This window comes from Tinamus guttatus, unplaced genomic scaffold, assembly GCF_059628265.1.
Source record: "Tinamus guttatus ecotype Peru unplaced genomic scaffold, ASM5962826v1 Tinamus_guttatus_pri_ptg000383l, whole genome shotgun sequence".
Classification (NCBI taxonomy): domain Eukaryota; kingdom Metazoa; phylum Chordata; class Aves; order Tinamiformes; family Tinamidae; genus Tinamus; species Tinamus guttatus.
Genome location: NW_028288917.1, coordinates 6,580,373 through 6,601,563, shown reverse-complemented (window position 1 = coordinate 6,601,563; position 21,191 = coordinate 6,580,373). Strand labels below are relative to the sequence as shown.

At 40.5% G+C, this 21,191-nt stretch overlaps 1 protein-coding gene across 1 annotated transcript; it reads right to left on the bottom strand.

The window, feature by feature from the left end:
* Positions 1-1,156: 1,156 nt before the first annotated feature.
* LOC104568061 (elongin-A-like) lies at positions 1,157-18,667 on the bottom strand. The gene is made up of 11 exons (XM_088530551.1): positions 18,590-18,667; positions 12,360-12,416; positions 9,971-10,083; positions 8,249-8,903; positions 6,708-6,807; positions 5,727-5,891; positions 5,305-5,402; positions 4,560-4,740; positions 4,039-4,162; positions 1,411-1,529; positions 1,157-1,280 (listed from the first exon to the last, which is right to left on the bottom strand). Exons 1-11 carry the CDS (start codon positions 18,665-18,667, stop codon positions 1,219-1,221), a joined length of 1,752 nt encoding a protein of 583 aa, XP_088386677.1. The 3' UTR covers positions 1,157-1,218.
* Between the last annotated feature and the right edge of the window lie 2,524 nt (positions 18,668-21,191).

Sequence of the window (21,191 nt, the reverse complement as noted above, 5' to 3'; positions counted from 1 at the left end):
AGACATTCACTACCCTTCCTACTAGCCAATGCCTGTTTTTAATCAGAGACAGAAAAAGCTCCATCTGAAGTTTCTACATCATCATGCCTGTTCTCATCTTTCTTTTTAACATACCCATAATCCACACGGAAATCTGTCCCCCTGCTCTCCTTCCTCAAATAAATGAAAAGACAGTAGCACACCTGCTAACTTCCCAAAATTCCTCTATAAACACTGAGTGTTTGCACAAGCTGTTATATATGAATGACTAAGAGTCTGGCTGATAAGAGCCAGATTTTGTAGCAGTATTACTGGGGTTCACACACAGGACATGGAAGAGATTCATGGATCTCTTGAGTAAGAGAAACCACCTGCTGATGTCATGATGATCTCAGCCTGGGCTTCAGGAGAATTTCAGAGTACTACAGAAGGAAGGAAGAAGAAACATCTACCTCGAAGGCAGCACACAGAAGTACCTCTCTGCAGTAGCAAGCAAACTACTTTTCTAGTTGCTTCATCAAAAGTGCCTTATTTCTAAAAGAAGGCCCACTCAGACCAATCTCAAATTGCAGCAGCCATGACCTCTTGAAAAGGACAGCTATTCCAGATCTGATAGCTTTTCACCTTAAATGCAAAGGATCCATTCTCAAGTTTGTGGGCTGGGCCTTTTCACAGCAGGCTCAAATCAAGTACAGCACCAGTTTTAAAGCTCTTTCCAGCTTTAGAGGGATTATTCTGAGGTCTGTATGATGCCTTCAAGATGATCATAACATCAAGGTGATGACATTCTTGGGTTCTGTTTATTCCCAAAATATTCCATGTCCAACACAAGGCCTTAATGCCTTTAGCTGGTACCACACAATGACAGGTCTGTTTTTAGTTATTGTTATTGTCTAGTCATTGCACTAAAGCTTAAGTGCTTCCATCAGAAACTTATGCAACAGGAACATGAACTGAGGAAGATGGCATCTTCTGTACAGGTCTACATCAAATCATTTGTCACTAGTCTGTACTGACCACATTTCAATTCAGTTTTCCGCATTTGTGAATCAGAGGGAAGCAGAAATATGAGTCAGGGGGAGGAGGAGAAGAGTGATTTTTATTGCAAATCACTTGCTCCTGAAATAATTCATCACTATTTTTAACAAAGGCAAATTGAATGAGATTTACATTAACTAAATTTCATTAGTTGTAGCATGATACAAGTATTTACATAAGCTTCAAATACATAACCTGGTTTTATCGCCGCCCAGCTCTATTCTTCAGTGCTTTCAAAGTCTTCCTCATAATTGGTGCAATTCCTTCAACAACAACAACGACGACGTTAGGATTATAGCCAAGTGACTTATGGTGACATTAGCATAAATACTAAATGTAATAACTCTCTTATTAAGATATGCTTATTTTGATAATATTAAGAAATTAATTTACTTTTTACAGTTTTCTTCCCATCCTGAGTCACTCCGCTTGAGCTGGCGTTTCCACTGTTGGTAGTAGAGCTGGGATTTGATGAAGTGCTATTTCTGTCTCTGATCTCTGGAACCCTTGTTCTTTTAAAATATGAAAAGGGGAAAAATAGCTTTTTGTATCAAATAATGATTTGCTCTAGTTCATTATAAAAAACAGAAGCTATTCAACACAAAATTTGAGACTTTTATGAATACATTGAGGACAGTAATCTTCTCTATCTTGCCTGTCTTGTGATCAGTGGTACATTTGGAATCAGAGCAGAAGGTCACTTAGTCTTTTCTTCCACAAATATTCCTCTTATTAAATTTGATGAGTCTCATGTCTTAAATAATCTGAATTTGTGACAAGCCAACAAATTGCTTGGCAATACCACCGTGATTCATAAGGTATTCTCTTACAACCTGTGTTTCTTCTTTGCATGTTTATTTTTCTTTTTGAACACAGCTGAATTGACAGCTAAGGAAACTCTCTGCCAAAAATGTCAGCCCACAGTGCAAAGAGGAATCTTTTCTTTTTTATGGCAATACGACCACTGACCGAAATTCACTTTTACATTCTCCAGAACATGTGTTTTTAGATTGAAGTTAATCTGCACCGTAGGAATACAAAGCCATATAAAGAAACCAATTTATCCCCCAACTTTTCTCCCAACGTGAAAATACAAAATAGCTATTGATTAGCTTCTACGTCATTTACCCCTCAAGGACAAATTTACACAATGAGCTTTTTATGTTTTTTATAATTAGGAACATAGCATTTAACTGTCTCAGTATCACACCACCGACCAGGACAGCCTTGTGCACCTCAGAATCAGTCCCTAACATTTGCAGCCAATTAACACATGCTGGATAAATACATTTAGCTGCATTTTGATCTGCAAAAACGACTACCTTCAACTAGAGACCTGCAGGTGTGCCCAGGACCTTTTTTGCTTCTATGAAACCAACAAGATAAAGGAATTCAGCTGTTCTACAACCTACAAAACTGACAGAAGGTTTGCAGAAAGTACAGTACAAAGATATGCCCTCCCAAAAGACAACTGAGAGCAAAGGCTAGCGTGAAGGTTAACGCTTTTCTGAAATCTTTTCACTGATAATAGCAATAACCTGGAAAAAAGCCTCGTAACTTAATCACCTAAAGGTGTTTCTATAAAAACTATGCTGTACAGGTTGATTTCAAGAAGTTCCTGTATTCAGGCTCTCATTCCTGCCCTTCTAGTATCACTTACAACCCCCTCATCTTGTCCAATAAAGAAAGCTGTTAGACTAAGTGAAGTTCCTGAAATATAGGCAGATTTTTCTTAAATACACTTTCCAAGGCTTTGTCTTTCCCCCCAGTAAACATAGGCCAGTTCTAGTTTATCTAGTTTGTAGTAGAGTGCACATGAACAGTTACTCAGCACAACTACAGGCCTTGCAGTGTGAAGACAGAAGCTCCTTAAGGTGACTTTGCTGACATTTTCAACCATACTAGTCAGTCTTGCATCATTTTTATGACAACTAAGTTTTATCATCCTCCTTCCCAGCTGTCAGCTCACATGTTTGCCAGCCTGCATAACTGTTCCCTAATTCAATTCAAAGTAAGCCAGACTAATGCTATTTTCTCCAGAAGGCATCCTTTGAACTGAGCTAAGCTGTGCAGTGGTTATGCCAACATGAGCACCACTGCAGGCTATGGGGAAAAGGGAGAAGGGCACCATGCTCAGCAGCAGACATAGCAGGAGTGACCACAGCTCAAGACGCCCGTATGGAGGCAGGCTGAAACTCCCCACAACCCTTCTGGTCCAGCTGCTGGCACAGGGACCCATCAACCCACAGCACATACTAAACCCAACCACCCACTTTCCCCTCTGCTGAAGGCAGCTTATACAAACAGTAATAAACTGCACTTTTCCCTACACAGGTGCAAAGGGAAGGAAGGAGGAGCAAAAGCTGATGCCTTACTATGGAGGCCACCTCCTAGACACAGAATCATTATGTCTGTAGGGACTGCAGGATACAACTCAGATTCAGCTTTGAATCTCCTTACTGTTGAACTATCCCGAAGTAATCTGTCACAAGGAAAACATGTACTTGTGCTGTACAAATAAAACATCTGGGGAATCAGATTTTTTCCTTCAGTGGTAAGTGTTGACTATCACTACTGACTATTCTTGACTCTCCGTCAAGCTGCCAAGCAGGAACTCACAATCAAGTTCCCAACACTCACTCAGGACAGCTGATGGTGATTTTGCAAAATCAGGAGAGCATGCAAGACTACTACTCAGGGTTATAGATATAGAACACGCAACTGGAGTGTCTCTAGGATGTTGAGTGGCATTAACATGATCTGGAGATCACTCTGGAAGAATGAATTCAGCACTGGCAATTGAGAAGTATGATTACACATACAGAAAAGCATGCAAGACAAAAGGCAGATTAGTTTCTAGCCTTTATAAACACACACACACACACACACACAAAAAAAAAAACACCACACCACACAACAGTAAGGAGAGCTACCAGCCACCTCAAAACTAGTCTGTCAGCAAGCTTTTGTGCTGACAAAGTCATCCAATCTTAAGTTAAAAGCACCAGAGGGAACACTTACTTGTGCTTCTCCACGGGATGAAGTTGAATGACAGATCCTGCTGTCCCATGGATTTCTTGCTGCCGGCGAACGTTCCTGGGTGGCTTGGCCACACTGTTTATGTAAGCCATCTTCACTTGGCGGCCTAATGCAGGAGAGGAGCGTGTTCTTTACTCGGAAAACTAGAATCTAGTACTAATGTAGTAACTGAAAAATGGCAATTTTGTATACAGGCTTTATATTAACTAGTCTGGGTATTTACTATAGCAACAATATAAAAGTGCAATACAGAATCCTTAGCCTAAACCACCAAGCTCAGATTTGTCTACAGTATGCTGTGTGCATTAGTTATTGTGTTAGTGTATGTGCTTATTCGGTGTGGAAATTTTAATTTAAAAAAGCAGCGTGCTTGTATAATGACTCCTATAATCACAGCTTCATTTCTCAGTGCAAGCAAAACACTAAATCCCATATAGTAAGCATCAAGAATAGCACAAAAAACTGGGTTTGGAAAATTGAAGACCTTGATTATTACATTATACCTTTGGGTTTCTCAGACTGAGCGGAGAGGATGTTTTTTGTAAGCATCTTCAGTTTTTCTTCTCTTTGATTAAAGAGCCTCAAGTACATTTCACGCCAAGACTCATATTCCAGGAGGCTCTCATTCTTAAAATCCCGCTGACAGTGTTTCTTCCACAAGTGGTCTGACTCCTCTGTGAACGTCTTCGTTTGAACACAAGATATTTTAAAAATGAAAGATTTAAAAGTAATAAGTCTCAGGAGCACTTAGCTGATAGACAAAGCCCAACCACCCAGGTGCAGAACAGAAGTACAGCACGTGCTGGCTCTCAGCAATACAGCCACGAGGACCACAGCAATGCCATGCAGAGGTGCTGCCTGCAGCCTAGAAACTGAGCAGTTTCAGAGGGCAGACTTCTTTGCCCGAGGTAACGAGCCAACCTTACAGGCTAGACTGGTTTCTGGGACAGGCCCAGGGCACAGCAGCTCTCAATTTACCCATGTAGAGAAGTGGGCAGCTTGCACTGAGGGCCATCACATGCTCAGGACCTCAGTGCTGAAAGACACTGCGGAGATGGAAGTCCTAACACTGTTGTTAGGAGGCCCTCCACATGCATGAAATCTCACCAAAACCATTTCCTGATTTGCCTTAACAGCTTATTTGAAAACAAATTGGTTCTCCATGTGCAAAGAAGGAGTGCAAAGAAGGCAGAAAAAAAGGTGCTCAGTGTCCTTCGTGCTGCCCTCAGTTTAACACGGACAAGTTACCGGGTTACTCTCCTCTATTCGAAACAACTGCTGTGGTGTGCAACGTGTTAGCACAGGCTCAAGAATTTCAAAGGGCACACCTCCTACCTCATGCAGAGCTATAAAGAGGGACAGCAATTTCAGCATCCTGTTTTATTCAATGGGTAAAACCACTTAGCTAATGCTTCAAGGATAATAAAGATACAGTTTTATTTTAGCAAACACGCAACAGAACATATGTTCTGAAGTCATGGGATAAAAAAAAGCTTTCAAGTCAGCAATTGCATATTGACTAACAGTGATATTTCACGAAGGAGAAAGCCTCCTTAAATTGTTATTTTCTCATCACACTAATATTTATTCCTCCCCTCTCTCGTGATCCAGGGGAATAAACAATTTCCTGATCACTGAGGCCAACCTGTTAAAGCACTTAAAGTACTCACAATCAATATTATTTTGAAGCACGCGGATGCACTGTTCATACAGTGTAAGCATCTTTGAAAGACACACTGTTTTAGAGCCAGAATAAACTTGCATTTTAGAGTTCAGTCTCCGTCCCGTGAATTGAATTGTCTCTCTGACTTGCTGGGGTGCTTCTACCACAGGTGCTAGAGAAGTTACAAGCAAAATATCAGATAGGGCTTTTTACATCTGAAAATTTTAAAATGCTTTACATTTTCAGCTTTGAAAAACACAGTTGGTATGACACACGCATATGAGCTTTCTTTCAAAGTTACTGAATCAGTTCTGGACTTAAGTTGCAGAAGTTCATTCATCATTTTCTATCAGCAGGACAGTACCTAAAGCACAAATAAACTGTACCTACCAAGCCAGCCTTACGTGAGTTAATTCAGAGCTACCCAAGTTGGACTACTATCTAGATCAGACCCTTAGCTACCAGTCTGCAGCATATTACTGCTGCTACCAAGTTATCCTAGAGCAGCTTAAAGTTGCCTTGCAGTGATTCTTTCAAGATCAGAGTGGGGTCAAACCACTGCAACCTCACCCGAGCTTCAGGTGGAATCCCTTTGGCACCTACATGTACGGATGCTAATAACATCATTGTGCTGAAGCTGCCCTTGCAGCTTGCTGCCTATCTTTTACCTAAACAAATTCTACTAATGCTACCTCTGCTACAAGATGCAGAGAGAAGTAAAGCTCAAAGAGCCTGTAGGAGGGTACCTTGTCTGTGGCTTTGGCAACCTTGCAAAGCATTTTCACATTTAGCGGATCATAAGAGGAAGCATTTTTAATTCTCTCAAGATCCAGAATATCTACACAGGAGCAGGTGAAAGACAGATATTCCTTTATAACGAATAGATGAGCTTATATATATTTTAGGAAAGAGGATAAAGCTGTAAAAAAAATAGAGCTGTAGAAACTACATTGTATTTAGTATTTAATTAGTCTTGCATACTACTTACCTTTAAATTCAGCAGCATATGGTAGAGAAGAGACTGAGATGTCCGGCAGAAATTTAGGCAGTGGAATATTCAGAAGATCTTGGAGGGATGCCACCTTGGCCTGTACAGTCAAGGAAACATTACTTGAACATTCCAAATTTGAGTTTACTGAGTCTTAAAAATACTACAATACATAACTTTTTTGGATTTGGTTACCTAGGATAACCAGAATTATTGCTTTTCTACACTAATATTTACTCATTGGATTACTTTTTGGTGCATCCTTTCATTTGCTACTTAACAAAGCCACATCACAAAGGGAACTTTATGGGATATCCACAATCCAGGCACAAGAGGGGATTAAGAAACAGCTGACAGGCTTTCAGCTAAACCATCCCTGAGGTTACAGGTGTGCAGTGAACAAGACCAAACTGAAAGATGGCAAAACAAGAGTTAGATGTTTAAAGGCAGGAAAGGCAGGCTAGATGCCACAATAGATGGGGGGTTGTTAGCAAACAGCTTTATAGCTGTTTCTCACAGGTCTTCTGTTTTGTGTTACACTTCACAGAAATATCAACTGTTTCCTTTAGGAAAAAAATAATCTAGGATTAGCAAGTGCGATAAATTCAGGTGACTGCAGATGTTCAGCACTATGTGCAAGATATAAATTGGAAGACATCCAGACACTTAATATCCAATTTAAGGCAAGTACATGCAAGTTTTGGACTTTATCTCCCTGAAATTCATTTCTGTATCCTTAAAATCCTGAATACTGACTCATCCAAGACATCATTTGTTCAGTTTATGCTAAAAATCACTGAATAAACCTCTACCTCTATTTCTCCCTCTATTTCTCAATTTGGGACAGAAGGTATCACATTCATATTGTACATGTTCCACAATAAATAAAGTTTGGAGTAAGGATAAAATATATTTAAGATAATTCTAATTGAAGTTTAATAAATGTGCTTAGATCTGTCTCAGTTCAGAAGAGCCACTTAAGCTTTTAGGATACTTCACTTGAAAAACAGGCATAAGCTATTTTTTATAAGCAATACTGTGCTTTATTTTAACACATTAGGAGAAAACAAATCTGTTTTTTCCCCTGCCCTTCCATGACAGACATTATTGACTGCCAAAATCCCACATCTGACAAAATGCTTGTACGATACAGTCAAACAGCTGCTATACTCACAAACCAAACTAGTCAGGAATGAAGTTTTCCATATTTAAGGACTTTATAGGTAAAAAGCAGTTTAGCTGATATTGATCAGCTTAGTACAGATAACTGGGCACAAGAATGATTACTGCAAACCAGCAGTATCCAATTTGCCACATCCCAAATCATCTTAGTATACATGATAAATATAATACATTGCTGGCTTGCAGTAATCATTTTTATCCCCAGTTATCTGTAATTATTAGCAATCACCATGCAGCTGATGTGTCAGAACAATCTGTTGCTTGCAACAAATACAGTTGGATTTAATTGAAAACAGTGGAAGAGAGAGCATATTTGTCTGCTGTTTATTTGCTATCAGCCCAGATATGCAACAGCCTACCTTTTTACTGGGAGTTTCTGACTGATCATCCTCAGATTGCTGTATACCTTCTCCTGCTTTTGCACCAGGATCTTTTGAAGTGGTTTGTGTTAAGGAACTGCTCTTCTGTTCACTGGGCTTCTTTGGCTGTTTACTTGAGGCAGCCTTCCTCTTTCTTTTATTTGTAACCTGATCATAATTAAGATAAGATTCAAAAGACATAGTTGGGGGCTCAAATTCCTCATCACTAGATAATTCAGCTTTATTTCTCATGGCAAGTTTTTGTTTTGGTTTCTCCACACACTCAGGATTTTTTTGCTTGGAAGCACCTTTACTAGTCTTTTCCTTTGGGTGAGATAAGTCTTTATTGGCTACTACATGAGAATGCTGTTTCTCTGAATTTTTTTTGCCATCTGTGGAGGCACAGACAGCATGCTTGGACCCACTGCTGTTACCTTCTTTACTATCACATGCCTTTTGTGACTCAAAATCTCTACTTCTGTGTTTGTTTTCCATACAAGAATGCTCCTTATTCAGCTTTTGAGAAACAGGAGAGCTTTTGGAGGCTGTTAGAGATGCTTTGGACTTCTCTGAAGGCTTATTCTCCTTGGAAATGGAAGACTTCTTGGTCTCATGCTTTTCTTTTTCGGTATTTTGTTTTTTGCCTCTGTGATCCCTACAATACAGAAAGGAAGAAAACAGTCCTCTTATTAAATCTGAGGGTTATTTCTTGGTGAAGAATCAATCTTTTTACCTACATTATAGTCAAACTAAAAACACTAAACCAATGTGGCAAAGATTTAGTCTCCTGTGCTCTTACTGTTCTTGGATGCTCCCTGCTAGAAAGGGGTGGGCAAAAACAAGAATCAGAAGGAGAAATACTTGGCATAGTATTATTTGTTCAAAATCTTGAACTTTGCCTTGCTCCACTGTTTTTACACAAGTTTCCCTGCATAAACTATAACTGAAATGGTACATGAAATGGCTAGGAGGCATAGAAGTTAGAGTGCTGTGCAGGTGATATAGGTTGTGTCAGGCACTACACTTTGCTTATCACAGGTTCTGGGATTTCACTTTCCTATTGTTTGGACACCACTGGATTTACAGTGCACTTCTAAAGTTAATCTAATCCATGCCTGCCTTAGCTCAGCTGCCTCATCTTATCAAGAGGACTGCAAAACATCTAGAGCACAGTCAGCCTGCTGATCACAGAACCACAGAATGGTTGATGTTGGAAGGGACCTCTAGAGATCATCTAGTCCAACCCCTCTGCTCCAGCAGGGACAGCTAAAGCACGTGGCACAGGGTGGCATCCAGGCTGGTTTCAAAGATCTCCAAAGGAGACTCAAAGAAGGATGATGGCAGCGGGGGCTGTTTCATTATGAGATGAAATCTCATCTGTTCAGTGCAACAGCTGCAATATGGAAAGCACCCTATAATACACAGAAATATTACCCAAGACTCATATATAAGCAAATCACTCGAGACCTCAAGTAAGCAGGTCTCGAAAGCAAGCAGGTAAAGCCTGAGTGGTCACTGGTAACTGACCCATACAGAATACCCTGATTCATTTTCCAGTAGTTGTATTAAAGATTCACATCATCCATTCATTTTATGCATTTGTTATAATGCATAGTTGCCCTTGCAAACACTTTACAAAAGACAACATGGAAAAGTTAGGAAAATTATAATACAATAAAATTAAGGGGGAGGTGAAGGGAAATAAAGTAAGCTCACACCTACCTTTCACTTCCTGGAGGAAGAAGTTTTTTCCATTGGTTTACCAGAGATTTAGCTACCTTTCCAGCAGTGGCATGTTTCCTGAAACTGTTAACTGTTTTGCCTATACCAGTTTCCTATTGAAGACAGTGAAAGATAGATAGGGGAATAAATCACGACTAATATCTCAAATAAAGCTTTTAAACAGCTACAAACAGTATTAGCATAGTAGTCAGGGAAGTCTTAATACAGCTAATGAGATTACAAACATTCTCTGCTTCAAACACACACAACTGAAAGATACGCATGTATACATACGTACATGTGCATGCATATAAAATTAACCTATTCAGCACAAAATGTTAATTTACAAAAATATGAAGTTATTTCCCCTCAAGTAAATGCATGTATTTCACTAGTTTCATTTGTCTTGAACATTCAATTTCACAAAAGTAGGGCTTAAAAATGCATGCTTGCTGAAGCGATTACACTGATTTAGATTATACCTGCATAAGCCTAAAGGGAACTTGAATGGACTGGTTTAGCATGTTAGAGCACCTCTGGGCTGGCTGTACTGCCTATAAAATGCATCCAGGGTCGATATGGTAAGAGGGATCACAGAAATGGAGCTCATATGATGAAACAGTTTCAGCCATAGATAGAATCTTATTTTTTAAAAAAAACTTTTAAGCTTGATATTTAAAACTTGTCACATGCATTTTCTGCTTTCCCTAGCTCTATTTTTGCATTATTCTCATGTCTTTAAGCCTTGTTTTATTAAGTAGTGTGTCCTACAGACTTCATAGGTACATAAATATCACAGGTGAATTTTAAAAATCTGTTTAAAAAAGCTTTATAACCTGTAAGTATCTGATCTAGAAACTCACACTTCTAAGATACATACAACTCGAGGAATTAGAGTAAGTCCAGAGCAACTTATTCATGTTCTTGCCGAGCAGCAAAAGATTCCTGTGAGCACTTTAGGGCCTTGAACAAATATTTTCATTTTAAGGAAATCTAGCTTCCATGTAATTTTAGGAATACTTGTTTGTATTTGAAATAGATGCAAGAACACTGGTGGAAGGTTTTCTTAAAACTATTCATGAAATATAGTCAATTTATGTTCTTAAAAAATGCATTAAAATTATGTTGAACTCAATTTCTGAACATCTGTCTTTCCTGTACCTCACTGGAAAGCTTCCATCAGTCTGTCACATCACAACATGCAGATCTGCTGGGAACATTAATTACCTGTCATTTACACAACTAATTGCAATATAAAATTACTTCATTCTCTAATAAAAGCATAGAAGCATTGAGAGATTCCCATAAAACTGAGATTAGGCAGACAAATGACATTGCCAGAGTACGCTGGCCACAATACCTTGGTTGACACATTTTTCTCTTCGTCTCTAAAGAACTACCCACTAGAAAAGCCATTTTGTTTCATTCTAAAACACCCACATTTCCAACAATAACAAAAATGCTTCCCAAAGTGCAGGAACTTTTAATAGAAGATTTGATAACATACAGCTTGGGTGATGATGTCAGCAAGTCATATATTATCTATGTATAATTCAGAATGCCTGCTCTTTAGATATAAAACTATTTTAAACTGCTGACACAGACAGAAGATTTAGTCACTGACCTAAATGGATAATCTGTATTTATTTTGCCTTTAACTGACTCAAAAGCAAGAAGAAACCAACCTTGAGAAGCAGCGTGCTCCCCCATGTTCAGATCCCTCTTCAGCACTATCACTGTTAGTGCTGTATTTGCCAAGTTGTGGGCCCAGCTTCCAGCTGCCTTGTGGAAAAGGCTTCAAAAATCACAGAACGGTGGAGCATGGAGGGGGCCTCTAGAGATCATCTAGTCCAACCCCCTTGCTCCAGCAGGGCCACCTAGAGCACATGACACAGGGTGGCATCCAAGCGGGTTTGGAAGATCTCCAGAGAAGGAGACTCCACAGCCTCTCTGGGCAGCCTGTTCCAGGGCTCTGTCACCCTCACAGTAAAGTTGTTCTTCCTCACATGGCGATTGCACTTCCTGTGTTTCAACTTGTACCCATTACCCCTTGTCCTATCACTCGCCACCACCGAGAAGAGTTTGGCCCCATCCTCCCCACATTCTCCCCTCAGGTATCTATACATATTGATCAGATTCCCTTTCAGTCTTCTCTTCTCCAGGCTAAACAGGCCCAGCTCGCTGTGTCTTTCCTCATAAGGTAGATGCTCCAGTCCCTTATTCCTTTTCATTGCTCTACACTGAACCCTCTCTAGAAGTTCCTTATACAGAGCTTTGAGTGAACCCTTGTAAGAGTCAAAATTGCAAAATGCAGCAGTTCTCACTGCTTCTGGGACTGCAGAACACAATTTTGCACTAAGGAAGAGTTAACTGATCAGTCATCACTTACCATTAGAATATCCAGTGTCATATCCAAATCCTGTAGTCCTTTAAGTGCTTTTATAATCTGGAAGGAAACATTATATATGTATTTTTGAACAACTATTCATAAATTCTACCCATTTTTTCCCCCCATTCTCATTCACATCTCTAATCCAAACACTCAGAGGTTGAGTAACATCCAGTAATTTGGGAAAAATGTAAGCATTCCTTCACTGCATTTAATGGTAGTGCTGGAAACTGGTGCTGGAATTCAAACCAGCTCTCTTTTACCCAGATTTCCATAATACCAGAGACTACAGAGATGTTAAACTCATAACACAGTCTGTGCATAAGCCTCCAACCTGGCCTACCAGCAACCACTGTTGGACACAGAACTACTTCAAAAGTGACATTATGCAAAAGCAGCACCATGTAAAAGCAGCAAAACTCCAATCCCTCAGTTACGGCCAAGAAGGACAAAGCAGCCTTGGGGAAGTCTGTTTACAACAATCAAAGATAGAAGTTGAAGTCCTGGAACATTATTTGTACATTAACAAAAACAAATCAAGGCAGAACAGCTACTTTGTTTTATCCTGACAGCAAACAGACATGATAAAAAGACACACACATACCAGAAAAGTATTTTTTCTAACACAGAACAGCTCAAATTCTTATGAAAAGCATTTTGCCACTACAAAAAAATCTTATTTATAAATAGGTATGAGTTTTTCCGGCAATCTGACAGTACACAGCACAGGAATTTCTCTGGCAACTGCACACGAGCAATTCCCCCCATCTTTCAAAGTTCTTTTCTCAGTTGCTATGTAGATGATAGAATTAATGTGTAAAGAAAAAGCATCTCTTAGGGCTTTAACAAATTCTGGAATGTTACTGTAATTCTTCAGATCATTACCATTTCTAAATGTAATGACTGAGACTTGCCAGGAAGCAAAAAAGATTAGCCAGATATTTATTTTTCTTAAGCTATAACACCTATTATACCTTAACAGATTAACCGTCTTACTATGCTAGATTTGGCTTCTGAGATAGTGTTGCAGAAGGTAGAAGAGGCATAAATAACTGAGCAGCAAGCTTGAAGAAACAATTGACAAATAGCATTAAGGGGACATTTTTTTCCACTACTGTTCTAAATTTCACTAAGTTCCTATAACACGTTAAAAGCAGAGCCTTGTGCACACAGGGACAGTCAGTGCAAGATGTGGGATTCCACCTACACTTCTGGCATGCAGCTCTTCCTGTAAATCATTCACCCTGCAATAGCATTTCTGTGGTCTGAAGAAATACAGAAGTATTTTGTAGCCTAGGAAAACATAAGAAAAGTTAAAACAGCAAGGCATTCACACAGGACCAGATGTTTTATCTGAAAATCAGCTTTCTTGTGTGCTAAGTATAAAATGGCAGAATTGCTATTAAAGAGAGAACACCTTCCTGAAGAAAATTCTGGACACAGCACAAAAGCAGTGTGAAGTTCTGCTCATCTCCTGTCTGAAAAGTACTGTCTGTCCAAGCAGTAGGACTAACGATGTATAAAGTTAAAACTTGGTTTGCATCTCAAGAGATCTACTCTTCCTCCTGAGCATAACACAGCATAAAACATCTAACCTGTACCAGTCGTTCCACAGACCCAGACTACAGGTTGTAACCTGAAGACCTTTTCATACATAACTCCCGTAAGAAAAAAAGTCATCATGCTTAGAAAAGTAAGAAAAAAAACATTTGCCCATAATGTTAGTCACAAGTTTTAGAAACTAAGCTATCAGCATTTTTTTTTTAATTGAAAAAGTCACATCCACATTCATTTATTTTGTAGTCAAAATGGAGTAACTTGCCATGGAGGATGACTGGATACTCAAGCACTGCATACCACAGGGGGCAAACTCCAATGCCCTCTGGGACACATTCCTACACACATGGAATAATTCCTATACACATGGAATAATATTTAAAGATATATTTTGACCAATCTATGAGGAGAACAGGAGATTTCAGTATTTCTTCTCTCCTGTTTTTTGGACTAAGTTGATTTATAGAGCTGAGTTCATTTCAGAAGATTCTCTAAAGCAGGTTCCAGTGCCAAGCAGTAACTCTTCATACAACTTCAAAAAAGGCTAAATTACAAGAGTATCTGGATGACAAGTCAACACATTTTAATGAAAGTCAAAGCTTTCAGAATTTAAGTCAAAGAACACGCTGCTTGCTTTGCTTTATATATTTATTATTATTAAAGAAATATATTGCATTTAGCCAATTAAGACAAGCGAGAGGTTTTCATTAGAAATAAGCTTGAAAGAACTGATTAGGCCCTATGACAATCCTTTCAAGAAAAGCAGTTCTGACCTCTGGAGAGTAGGGAATAAGATAGGCTGCAGTGAGCTCAGGTGCTATGCACATATGGGAGCAGCACAGGATAGAGAGCTCCATTTGCTTTGTACTATCAATGGGAAACGCAAATGCCAGTATCTAGCCTGTCAGGAAGAATTACTGATGTCAGAGTACATAGCATTTGGAAACCACACTTGCAGACACAATTAGGAAACTCGGTTAAACTTAATTTGTGGCAAGCTTCAGTCATAGTTCAGAATTTGCAACACAGGTTTGATTTCTCTGTCAAGGACTGATTTTTAAGTTAAAATACCAAGCTCCAATACCCACCAGACTTTGGTAAAGACAGAGAGGTATGCTGAAGTGAAGTATGGGACATAGTGAAGCTTTTTACTGAAACAAAGCTCCTTGTAAAATCTGAACTTTTAAGGATTTTTCTCTTTCAGGATATTCATATGATGCATCATGTATTGAATGAACTGAGGCAAAAAGAGAAAGTAATTTACACAAAGTCTATCAGCAGGTTTTCAACAAGAGCACGAAGATTGATTGGCTAAGGTGCCTTGCTCTAACTTTTAGCGTGGAAGTTGCAGTCCACTCAGTTCTCCCGCAGCCAATATTTTTTCCTCAAATCTTTCCACACACAAACCTCCACTGCTTTTCTGGTTGTGAGACTTTCATCTCACACACTGTTAGCAACCATACTCTATTGGAAACACTTACAAGAATTTTCTTTAGAATTGTTATTTTGCCCATAAACGGCATTCAAGTCACACCCAAGACACAGGTCTTCACACATTGTAAAGAGCTAACAGAGGTAGACTCGTGTGGTCAAACTGAGTGCAGGCACGTAGGCACTGCTCTGGCATAAAGCAAAGACAGCGATGGACTTGGAGTGAGGTGCAACAACAACAGGAACAGGGAAAAGCAGGCGGACACTTGGAGAGCCGAGTGCAAGAGCAATGAACAGGGCACAAGAAGCATGTAAGCAAATAGGCTTCCAGAGTGCTGACTGGAGTCAGAGTCATGATATCTGTAGGTGCCAGGTTCAGTCTCTTCTCTCAGCTCTAGTGTTGCTGCCTGCTCTTCCCAACTCTTGTACAAGCTCTTAGCAGGAAAAAAAAAAAAAAAAAAGAAATCTCTGGATTTGTTTTCAGCTAATCGATCTCATTATTTCTTTACACTAAACAAAGCAGCCTTCTCCTTTCAAACATCCTATGCAGCACAGGGCTGTTCATGTACTTTACCTCTTGACCATTAAGGTCAAACACACTGACCAAGTTCTTTAGCTGGTCAGAAAATAATAAATAATTCTGGCCAGAACCACAGTCATTTTGTAGCTGAGGAGGAAAAAATAAAAATAAATAAAAATAAAAATAAATCTTTCTAGCCTGTCAGCATTGTTTGCTTTAAAAGATAGTCCCCTGAACAAGACATAATATTCCTGTAATTGTCCCTCTAATACTAGATAGTAGTAATAACATCACCCTGCTAAGCTACCCAAAGACAGCATTTATTCTATAAGCCACTACACTGGGCTGCAATTTCACGGTCAACTGGTAACACATCAGAGCTCCAAATCATTTTCTGAGTCAATGCTTTCCAAAACATAGTCTCCTATCCTGAGTGACCTATATTCATGGCTCCTAGCTGTGACTTTCCACTGAGCCGTAGTAAAATGCATGTTGCTGAAATGAATGTAGCCTACCACATGATCAAGGTTGTTTTCTAGAAAAGTCCTCCTCATTTGACACAAATAACTGTGGTATTTGCAACATTTCCTACAACGCTTGCTTTCTTCTAAATGAAGAAAGACTTCAGTCACATCATCATGTCAAGAACAGATGCATGATCTTCCTCCAGAAACATTCTTTGAGGATTCTCACTTATTTTTGGTGAGCGTATTTTCAGCCTACTCTGTATACTGCATCAGGCCCATACATTGCTTCTGTAATCAGCATCATACAGATTTAAGACTTAACTATGCTTATGACTGTTGCTGACAGCTGAACACAATATAAGATGAATTTTGACATGAAGTCTCACCGAGTAGCATGGGCCACGATACCATTCTTTAGTTCTACACCAGTTACCTTATCTGCACAATTGTGCAGCTGCTCAGTGCATCATTCAGCGTCAGTGACACAGATCATTTCATTTGCCTGAATAAACGCTGTCACTATAGCATTTTTCCAGTTCTGCAACCCCACAAATATCCTGAAATTCATTAAATATCTATGTCATTAATTACGTTAACTCTCTGAAAACTCAATGCAGCAGCTACCAAACCTTACATAATAAGAACCTTTCAACATGAGCAATTGATACTCTGCATCCTCCCTAGCTACTGTCAGATCAGAAAGCATTTAGTAATTATTAATAAAGTAACAGGACTAGACAATGATTATTCTCAAGTAGGCAACAGAAATATACAACATCAATACTTAGCAACATACGGACCTATAATATTTATTATTAACTGTTACACATGTTTAAAATGTTTCTCAGGGTCTTCAAATGCAACCACCACAGAATGCTTTTATTATTATATTTACCTTTTATTAAGAGTGCACTTCAGGTCTGCCAATTTACAACTATCAGTTCTTCCCTTTCCCTTGTTTTCTGTAGCTATTTCTATTCTGCTAGATTCAGCTTTCCCAGAGAGAACAGAAGTGCTGCAGCACCACCATTAGTCCCAATCGATGTAGCACCTGCTCCTGGGCATACCACAGAAGAGCTGTGCATCTTACAGGGCCAGATCTCAAACACAGAATTTGAGTTTTCACTTTTCAATAGGACATGATTTGAAAATTGTTGTTTCGAGTTCACTTAAATAAAGTTACCACCAGAACTGTTTTCCTCTATTCCTTTTTTTTTTTTTTTTTTGGGTTCAGAAGAGCTTTAACACCAACCCCAAATATGTGACAAAAGCTGTAGTGACAAAGCAGCTTTTAGTTTTGCTGAACTGCAAATTAACACATCTGAAAATGTAACAGTTCACAGATATTTGCATTTATGACAAGTATAGGCTACAATGTTGGCATTCGAGAAAATTAAGCATTATCTATATATATATATATATATATATATCTCTATGTGCATGTATACTTTGAAGAAAAACTTTATTTTTGAATGCAATAACCAAGCTTTTCAAGTTTATTAACTACAGAGTACTGTGAATATTAAATCAAACTCTCTGCTTCCAAATGCCTTAAAGTTGCATCAAGTTCCAACATCTCAGAGTAATACCCAAGAGCTGGCATGTCCCGCTTTTTCTGTATGCCAAGAGCAAACAAGAATGCCTATGCCATGAAGGGAAGCTTCTAAGGACCTAAAAATGGGCACCTCAGCAGCTACAAGTTGCATTTCCAGTTCTGGTGACAAGACCTCTCACATAACCAGGACTGCTTGTTACACAGAGGATGGTTCAGATGCACTAACATTACTTCTCCTTTTAGTAACCCATTGCATTGCCACATAATCCTGCACAAGATTTCTTCATTATTGAAGTTTTCAGTGTTAATCCATGTGGAAAATACTGACAGGCCACCTGATATCCAACATCCTCAACCCCTTCCAGGTCACAACCAAGAGGCAAATAAAGAAGAGACCTGTGACCACAGTCAGGTTTCTAAACTGGCTTCACAGAGCACACTGATGAAGGCTGGCAGCCACCCGGAAGAAGAGTCAGGGCTTCATCAAAACACACACTAGCAGCAACTCACTGACATGGCACATCCGATTAGCTCAATTTAGGGAAAAAAAAAATAGAAACCTCAACACATCCCATCATCAAGACCTAAGGAAGCAGCAGCACCTCAGCGAGGCGAGCACCCACGCACACGCTCCCCATGGCCGCGTACACATATACGCGCATATACAAAGCACGGGGGCGCAGGCGGGGCCGCCCGGTACCTCGGCGGGCTCCCGCGCACGGGCGAGACGCGCCTGCAGCCGCCGCGCGCTGCGCGCCGCTCCGCGGCCCTCCGCCATGGCGGCCGCGCAGCGCCGGCCCCGCCCGCCGCCCTCTTGTAGCGGCGGCGCCGGAGGTGGCGCCCCGCGCTGGGCCGGCCCCGCCTGCGGCTGCGCCCGCCCCTCTGCACAGACACGTTTTAGGGGGAGAAAAACGGGCCCGACTCGTGTGCTGCAGGCTCGTCTTGGTGGCGGCTGCAGGCTCGTCTTGGTGGCGCCTGCGCGCCCTGCGCACCTGTGTTCAGAGGAGTCCCCGAGCACCCTCTGCTGCCACAGATCCCTGCGGGGAGGCCGCGGGGCAAGGTGGTGCTTGTTCTCCCTGAGCCACATTCCTGCCCGCCGCCCTCGCCCGCAGCGCACAAGCCACCTCCGATCCCGCCCACAGCCCTGCGCCCAAGGCTGTCCTTGCCAGAGCATCACACTGCTGTGTCCTCCAGGCACAGCACTGCCCCAAACTGACCACTGGGAATGGCCGTCAGCACAAGCTTAAGTTCCCAGCTTTGTCCAGGGATTATTTGATAGCTGAGGCTAAAACCATACCAGGGTCCCTGCTAACAAGCCGTACGGACAGCCACGTCTCATTACCTTACTGGTATAGAGACAGCCTATATGACCTGACCCAGAGTACCTCCTGTCGGAGTGTAATGGTGATAATTGCACTCGACCTAGTTGCTTGCTATCAACCATCAGCAAATAATAACAGAACGTGCTTTTCTTTGTTCTGCCTCCTTCAGTTTTACCTCTATTCAAGTGCTGTGTTTAACAAGCACAGGTATAATTCAGATCTGCCTGTGGAACTGAGTGGGAGGGAAATGAACAGCCTGATCCAAGAAACACCATGGCATTCATTTTTATTCATCAAAGAGCAGCAAGGCAAGTCCATCACTATGGCCATGCCAGCATCATGAGGAGTGTACACAGTCTGTGCCCCGCCAGAAGTACAGCAGATGAGGAACAGGACCGCTGCTGGCATCCATGTCATTTGCTCATCAAAGCTCAGTTACCTGCTGATAATTAGGAGGGCCTAGACTACTTCTCTTGTCTCTTTGGCTGATGAACATAATAACTAGTGTGAGTGCAGGGGGCCAAGCAAACGAGGATGTGACCAGCACACATAGACATACTGCTGCAATTGTATCTCTGCTGTGTAAGCTTCCTGGAAACCTGGGTCTGTATCTGAACTGTTAGTCCACATCTTGCTGTGTTAAAATCAATGCTGACTACATGATGGTTGATATGTGTATTGCCATGGCAATCACAGCAATGTTTGCTGTAGAGAAACTTCCCAAGCTGCATTCACAGTAGCAGCCAGCTGTACCTCTAGGTTACCAACCAGCGTCTGAGAGTTTCCCAATCACTGCAGAGCTTCTTTCAAAAAATATCTCTGAGCTAGATGATTCCTGCTCCAGGAGAGTGCAAAGGTCCAGGTTAACAGATAAATCCCATTACATAAATTTAACTTTATAAAAACTATATATGGTTGGCAACGTCTGTCAAAACACTTCTCCACCACATATGTATTTCACCCTCAGTAGACAGCTATGACAAACTCTCAGAAGTTTTTCTGCATGCCAGTGCCAGATAGCCTTGTATTCACTGTAAAATATGTCAATGGTAGTCACTTTCATTTAAAAAAATCATTAAAATATTGCTGGTAGAACTGTTGTTATCTGTCTTTCATAATAATAACTTGTTAAAACAGTCACTCAGAAATAAGGAGACAAAACTACTACCACTCTGCTGCGTCCAAGTTACAGGTTGCTTGAACTCCTGCCAGTTTGTTGCACTGAAAATCTTGGTATAGGCATATGAAAACATAGGATTTGCAAAGTCAATAGTTTATTGTTAGTCTAATTGAAGTACTGATTAAAGAATCATCAGATCAGTTACAATGATAGCAGCACAGTTCAAATTAAGCCTAGTTAAATTAGTATATATATATATATTTACACACAAACTTTGCAGTATCTACCACATTCCCTCATGTTATGCCCTCCCTTCCATTGTGCCTCTTGGTTTTTAACATCAGTGATTTCATTCTGGGGAGAAGGTAACTGGAAAATCATCAGCTTTCCAAGTCCTTCACCAGGAGGAGGATTTTGCTGATATTAATGGTTTCTTCCTCCTCATTGTAGGGCTCTAGTTGGGGTCATTTTTATGTTTGCTAACAGGCTCTATACCTTGCTCTTATTTTTCCTGGGTTTATAATCATAGAATGCTTAAGGTTGGAAGGGACCTCCAGAGGTCATCTAGTCCAATCCCCCTGCACATCTAGTCCAATCCCCCTGCTGCTCCCCTTGAGCAGCAGTAGCTGTGTTGGTCTTCACACAAAACACTTGGAGGTCAGTTGTCTGAAGGCTTGGTGGCTTTTGTGTGCTCCTTTCCATGCCTGTAGCAGTCTCTAGGACCAGACATCTGAACTGGCATCGTTAATCAGCTATCATGCAGGCCTCTTCCTGGATCACTTGCTTGTATCTGTTAAAAAAAAAAGGCAGATTTACCAAATGGAAGACTTCCTCGAATGCCTCCTGGGACCCCCATCATA

Bases quoted from the DNA above. Each gene is read 5' to 3' on its own strand.
- LOC104568061 (XM_088530551.1), bottom strand. From the start codon at position 18,667: ATGGCGGAGGGCCGCGGAGCGGCGCGCAGCGCGCGGCGGCTGCAGGCG. The intron at 10,084-12,359 runs GTAAGTGATGAC...TGTCTTCAATAG, and splicing joins TGACACTGGATATTCTAATG to GAAACTGGTATAGGCAAAAC. The intron at 5,403-5,726 runs GTGAGTACTTTA...CCCTCTTTATAG, and splicing joins GCTTCAAAATAATATTGATT to CTCTGCATGAGGTAGGAGGT.